General features: G+C 50.2%; 1 protein-coding gene across 1 annotated transcript in view; it reads left to right on the top strand.

Moving 5' to 3' along the window:
- LOC106748614 (plexin-B-like) overlaps window positions 1-5,987 on the top strand; it is a 75,803-nt gene extending 69,816 nt beyond the window's left edge. Inside the window, exons 2-3 of the mRNA XM_014627310.1 lie at window positions 4,259-5,602; window positions 5,982-5,987. Of these exons, the coding sequence (XP_014482796.1) occupies window positions 4,388-5,602; window positions 5,982-5,987 (1,221 nt within the window). The 5' untranslated portion in view covers window positions 4,259-4,387. The remainder of the gene's footprint in view (window positions 1-4,258; window positions 5,603-5,981) is intronic.
- Window positions 5,988-6,210: the final 223 nt, after the last annotated feature.

Raw genomic sequence — 6,210 nt, 5'->3', positions numbered from 1 at the left:
CCCCCCTCCCTCTCTCCCTTTTCTCGACGCTCATGCTCGTTCATCGACTATCCCCTTCTTCCTGCTGTACTAGATTTTTTTCCGAGGCAAGTTTGTCGAGCGATCGCATTCGTTACGCGGCGGCCGTCGCTTCTTGAAAAGGCAGTTTGTCTCTCGAGCTGCGCTTCTCACACCGTAGACGACCTCGCCTTCGATTCGCGGTTTTTTCCCCCCCTCATTCTCCACCTCCCTTTTTCTTTTTTAGCGCGCGACGGCCACGTGCAAGAACACGTTTGCATTAAGGTCGGACGGCCGATTCGCGCGAGATGTGCACGCGTACGACGAGTCTCGCTTTGTGTCGTCATTTATCGGGTATATCTCGGCGGTATAAATCTGTCCGCGCGGATATCTGCAATTAAGAAGCTGTAAAAAAAGACCGGGACTTTTTGCGATTCAGTTTTACACCGAGCATCGTCCGGAATCGTCTGGACGTCTTCTTCGTTAAAGAGAAAATATGAAACACGCATTAAATATTTTTTGCTCCAACTTTTATTATCGCAAAAACCGAGCTCGCTGATTCTCAGCGCGCTGATAAATATATAATAATAATCTTGGTCTTTTTTTCTTCCTCGACACACACTCGCGAATTGCTGCAGCTTTATCTCTCTCTCTTTTCTTTGACAAGAGCTCGCGATGTCGTTACCGTAACGTACATTCGATACTCGTGTTCTTTGATGCCTCATGAACGCAGGTGTCCGTACCTCGGCGAATTTAGGCACCCCTCCCCCTCCTCCTAACCCCCTAACCTTGAGCGTCGCATCGCCTCGAGCCTGCACGCTAATTAGCCTGTAGTTTCACGCGTGTTTGACTTTCTCAACTAGCGCGGCTCGTCGGAAACGAGAGGTGTCTCCGTCGCGTATCGCCTCGGCGAGATCGCGGTGTAAACTGCCGGGAGCAATTAAGACACTCGTTAATTACCGTTTTAACCTGCATCAAGGTGCGTGTCGCCGCTCTTCAACACAATGGGAATTCACGAAGAAAGGCACGCGTACTGTTCATCAGATATCCGGTTAGCTACCTGCGTTCGCCGTGTACCTCTCTCGTGTCGTGTGTGCGATAGGCGACGTGCGTGCGCGTTCGCATATTCCACGAGTCGGAGCGACGACGTTGCATCGATAGATCCAACCTGCTCGTTATTTAAAAAAAATGTTGAACAGCTAAACGTTAGTCAAGGAGTCAAATTTACGCGACATTGTTTCCGCTTGAACGCGTTTCTTTACATTCGTCGTCATCGGACTTTCCCCCGTCTGGAATCGTGATGTTCGCGTTATCGGAGTTTATCGTGCTCGATTCGATACTTATCGAAGTATGTGCCGTGCCACCTGCACTACTTTCTTTGTGCGATCGTTACTCGCGGCGGCTTACTCACTGCGAATGTCTCATGCGGGAAAGAAAGAGATCGCGTGAACTTACTTATCTTTTCTCTTCCATGGAACTTTTACGCGATACACCGGTCTGTCCGATTCGTCATCTAATAAATGACGCGTATTGTTGAATCGAGGTTGCTATAGACCATGTGCAAAGACGACTGCACGAAACTACGGTCCCGGTTAATAAACAGATCGATAACATTGATCGCTCTTACGACACTTTTCCGAGCCGAACGCGCGAAGCGTAACGTGGTAAAGCATTCTCTCGACGGCCGAGTCGCTAATACCGACAGGAGAATCGAGTTTCGTATTTTTCAAACGTATCAGGTTTCTTTCAAGGGAAAATTCATCGCACAGCGAGTTCTCATTAGAGAACGTAAATGAGGATATATTTCAGATTGTTCTCTATTAGATGAATATATTGATTTAATTAAATTAATTTTTCTTCGATTTGGTTTAAAAGCGTTCGTACATTTCGACTTGCAGAGAGAAACGATACGGATGTTTTGACTTAATAATATGTTAATGTAATTTTTAATTCGGGAAACGCAGTCAACTGTTAATATCAGATGTTAAATATTTGCTTGTGTAAAATTTAATTTTCGCACATTATTTGAGAAAGTTGATTCAAATTTTTCCTGATACATAAGCTAATTGCGAAAAATATAGATTCATTATATTAATCTACATTTTAAATAATATTAATTGTAATAGTTCTGAAATTTTGAAAATTTAATTCCTGTTTCGGACCGATTCGTAACAGGTGGTAATGAGACTGCTCTACAGTCGCAACGCTCCTCGGCCGATGGGCCAATAGCGGGCATCATGACATCAACACGACGTCACGCTTCAATCACGGGATCACCGAATGTTCGAAAAACAAATGGAATCGTTCTAGAACGCTCGATGATCCTAATAAATAAAACAAACCCAAGGTTATCGAGTGTTAGTTTTCCAGAACATTCGCTGACAAACATGATAAAAGGAGATCGCCGGCTCACTCGATAACAAGTCTTGCAGATCTCCATTTTTCATGCTCGACGGAAGTTTTAGTAGTGTTATTCCCGCCACGCGTAATCAATCAGAATTCAGCGTTTTTGTAATTCTATATACGTATCATTTATTAAAATTTACGTAAGAAACGCAGTCGGAACGTCGTTGAACAAGAAGCTTGTTATGAAGAACATTCGTAAGTGCTGTCCGTTACATGTAGTGTCCGCTTTGTGAAAGAACCAATCTGAGTATTCGAGTGAGTGAACAATCCCAAAAACTTGGTGATTTTCTCAACATATCGACAACGTAATGAATTTTTTCATCACGCTTATTTTCGAATCTTTAATCAAATGTTTATGATATCGAACAAAGTGTTTTCGAAAGGAAGAAAAATTGACGTTGATAACTTTACGAATACTTACTTAATTGAGATCGAGTTTATTTGAATACACTGAGACTAGTTCGATCGTTCATACCGGAAGAAAACGGACAGGTGAAAATTTGTGTCGACTACTCCACCAAATTATCATTAAAGATCGTATAAAAGTACGCGAGATTTACGCAGATGTTTCCAATCTTCCTCTGGGAAGGGGGGAGGGGAGGGGGCAGTGTTATGAACCGAGATTGACATCGAGTAAAATCGACGGTGGAAGGGAGACACCGGGGTAATCCGAGCAGGAGGAGGAAATGGGTCTTTGGGAAATAAGAAAACTTTTGTTCCCGATCGGCAGTTACCATCGGCATCGCGATAAGAGACGTGAGAGAGCGAAAGAGAGACGATCGCTCCGTTTTTTCCCCTTCGCCACCCTTCGCTTTTCCCAACGCGGCGGCCTCTCCCGCCGGCTGCACGAGGTCGGCCGTTTCATTTTCTTAAGAGGGAGAGGGAGTCGCGTCGGGGGGCACGTTTCAAAGGCACCCGGTCCCCCCCCCACGCTCGATAAATCGTACATTCCTTCCTCTCGTGCCGCCGCTGCTGCCGTCGCGATCTCGTTACTTTCGTCCTGCTATGTTCGTCGGATTCTGCAAGTATTCTGCAAGTGAACTTTTGTGAACGATCGGCAAGAAGTACCGATCGCACAGAAGAAGTACTTACATTCCATTAGAGAGAGAGACATCATTTAGAGGCCTTTGCCTTCGACGTTACGATGATGCGCTTTCGTTCGTCAAGTCGGGAAACTTCATTATCGATACTCTCCCTTATATCGTATTATTTGTCTCTTATTCTTCACATTAAGGGTTGCTTTCAACGGAATTCCCAGATGCGCGGTTACAACATTACTACGTTATTATCACTCATTATCATCCTCATCGTATTCGATTCTTATCGTCAGTCATTGTCGGCGATAATAGCTCCGTGTCGTTGCGCTAATTACACCTTTTCCTTCGATCGAAAGTAGATTACATCGCGTGCAGGAGGTGCTCTCACCTTGACTCCGAGCGGATAATCGTTACAATTATGCACGCTGTCTCATGCGTGTAACGCGTCCTAACGGATAATGGTTACGTTAAAACGACCGAGCGCGTCTGTTGCACGGGAGCAGCGAGACACGAAAGGATCGAACATGGGAACGATCGTAATTTCGTCTACGGGACCGCTGTCCAGGTCGCGCGACCGAGCGATAGACTGCGCGAAAGCAAGCCGGAACAAGGCGGATCAATGCAATCCCGCTATGCTCCTTCGCAAACATTTTTTTTATTCGTAGGCGCTTCCACCATTACTGAGCAACCTTCCACCCTTATCACCCCTGTTAGGCACATCGCGGGTATAAATAGATCCGGGGGGGTTCCTCGGCCGTATTTAGACGAGAGTTACCGTCGGAGATGACAACCGCCGATCTTCGGCTGATCTTTTGCAGGCCTGGGCGAAACTCTGGGAAGAGGAGACCGCCTCCGCCAGGATCGTCGGGCAGCGCGGAGGGGGAGGAGGAGGTGGTGGTGGAGGAGGAAGGCGCGACGGAGGCCGTAGCGCGGAAGTAGAGTAGGCGATGTCAGTCTTCCCGGCAACAACGACGGGCACGGCAACAACCACGATAAGAACAGCAGCGACGACGATGGGGAGGACGACGACGACGACGCGGTCGGCGTCTCGGCCGCGCCGACCTAGCTGGTGGTACCCGATCCTGACGTTGCTGCTCCTGCCGACGGTGCGCGCCCTGCCGGCCGACATAGTGCAGAAGTTCCACGACTCCGAGGTGGAGCGCATGAACCACCTGGTGGTGGACAAGAACACCGGCCGGGTGTACGTAGGCGCGGTGAATCGGCTCTACCAGCTGTCGCCGGACCTGCTGTTGGTCGTGAAGGAGGTGACCGGTCCGAAAGGCGACTCCACGGCGTGCTCGATGCTGGACTGTCCGCGTGAGGCGCAGAAGCGGCCGGTCGACAACGTGAACAAGGCCCTGGTGATCGACTACACCACCACGCGGCTCATCTCCTGCGGTAGTCTGTTCCAGGGCATGTGCACGGTGCGCAACCTGCACAACATCTCGGACGTCGTGCAGGAAGTGAAGGAGGCGGTGGTGGCGAATAACGCGACCGCTTCTACGGTGGCGTTCATTGCGCCAGGGCCGCCGAATCCGCCGGTCTCCCAGGTTATGTACGTCGGCGTGACCTTCACCGGGAACTCACCGTACCGCTCGGAAGTGCCGGCGGTGAGCTCGCGCTCCCTCGACAAGGACAAGATGTTGAACATCGCCGAGGCGGCGGTCACCACCGGCACGAGGATGTACGTGAACTCGTTGTCGCGCGAGCGCTACCCCATCAATTACATCTACGGGTTCAGCAGCGGCGGCTTCAGCTACTTCCTCACCACGCAGATGAAGAACACGGAGACGCCGATCTACCTGTCGAAGTTGGTGCGCGTGTGCCAGGACGACGAGCACTATTACTCGTACACGGAGATACCGATCAACTGCACCAGCGACGAGAGGATCTACAATCTGGTGCAGGCGGCCTACGTCGGCAAGGCCGGCTCGGTCCTCGCCGGCGACCTCGGCATCACCGCCCAGGACGACGTGCTGTTCGCGGTGTTCGCCGAGAGCGACGGGCCCAACAGCGACGTGCCGCGCCCGCACTCGGCCCTCTGCGTCTACTCTCTCAAGGCGATCCGCCGGAAGTTCATGAGCAACATACAGAAGTGCTTCAGCGGGGAGGGGCAGCGGGGCCTGGAGTTCATCTCGCCGAGTCACAAGTGCATATCAACGGTGAGTCACTTTGAAACGGCCTTAATGTCCGCGAATTTCTCGATATGTGTCTCGCGTTGTCGGTGGAAGAATAGAGAAGCGCTTCGATGTCGGAGACGCGAGGTACCGTGTAGAGGAGGAGATGAGAAATTCACGCGGAAAGCATGTCCCGGTAACCACTCGCCTGAAGGATTTACGAAGACTTTCGAGACACGTGTGCCTCGCTCGATCGTGAGAGAGAGAGAGAGCGCACGCGCGAGTTTTCCACGCGGAGGAATCTTCTTTGCATTTTTCCGCCGCCTCGTTAAGTGCCGACGATAAGGCGTTTTAATCCCCGTGCGGCCGCGATGAATCGCGATTTATCGCGGGGCATCTTTAAATAACGCATTACGTCGTACAGGAGTGACATATCCACTTACCGGTGTTATCGAATGCGGGGAATTGATTTATCTCGTACGCGGGAGAAGCCGACAGCTATAAGCATCTCGTTACCTCGCTGAAACTTCTCAGCGTTCGCTTCATTCCCCGCGACTTCTCTGCAGACTCGCGGTGGACCGGTACGCACACATAGAGAGAGAGAGAGAGAGGAGAGAGAGCTCGTTTAAACGAATTGATACCTCGGCGCGCGA

Source organism: Dinoponera quadriceps, unplaced genomic scaffold (genome assembly GCF_001313825.1).
Source record: "Dinoponera quadriceps isolate SergipeBrazil2010 unplaced genomic scaffold, ASM131382v1 scaffold3035, whole genome shotgun sequence".
In the NCBI taxonomy this organism is placed as follows: domain Eukaryota; kingdom Metazoa; phylum Arthropoda; class Insecta; order Hymenoptera; family Formicidae; genus Dinoponera; species Dinoponera quadriceps.
The sequence above is the reverse complement of the archived record's forward strand: the minus strand, read 5'-3'. Positions and strand labels throughout refer to the sequence as shown.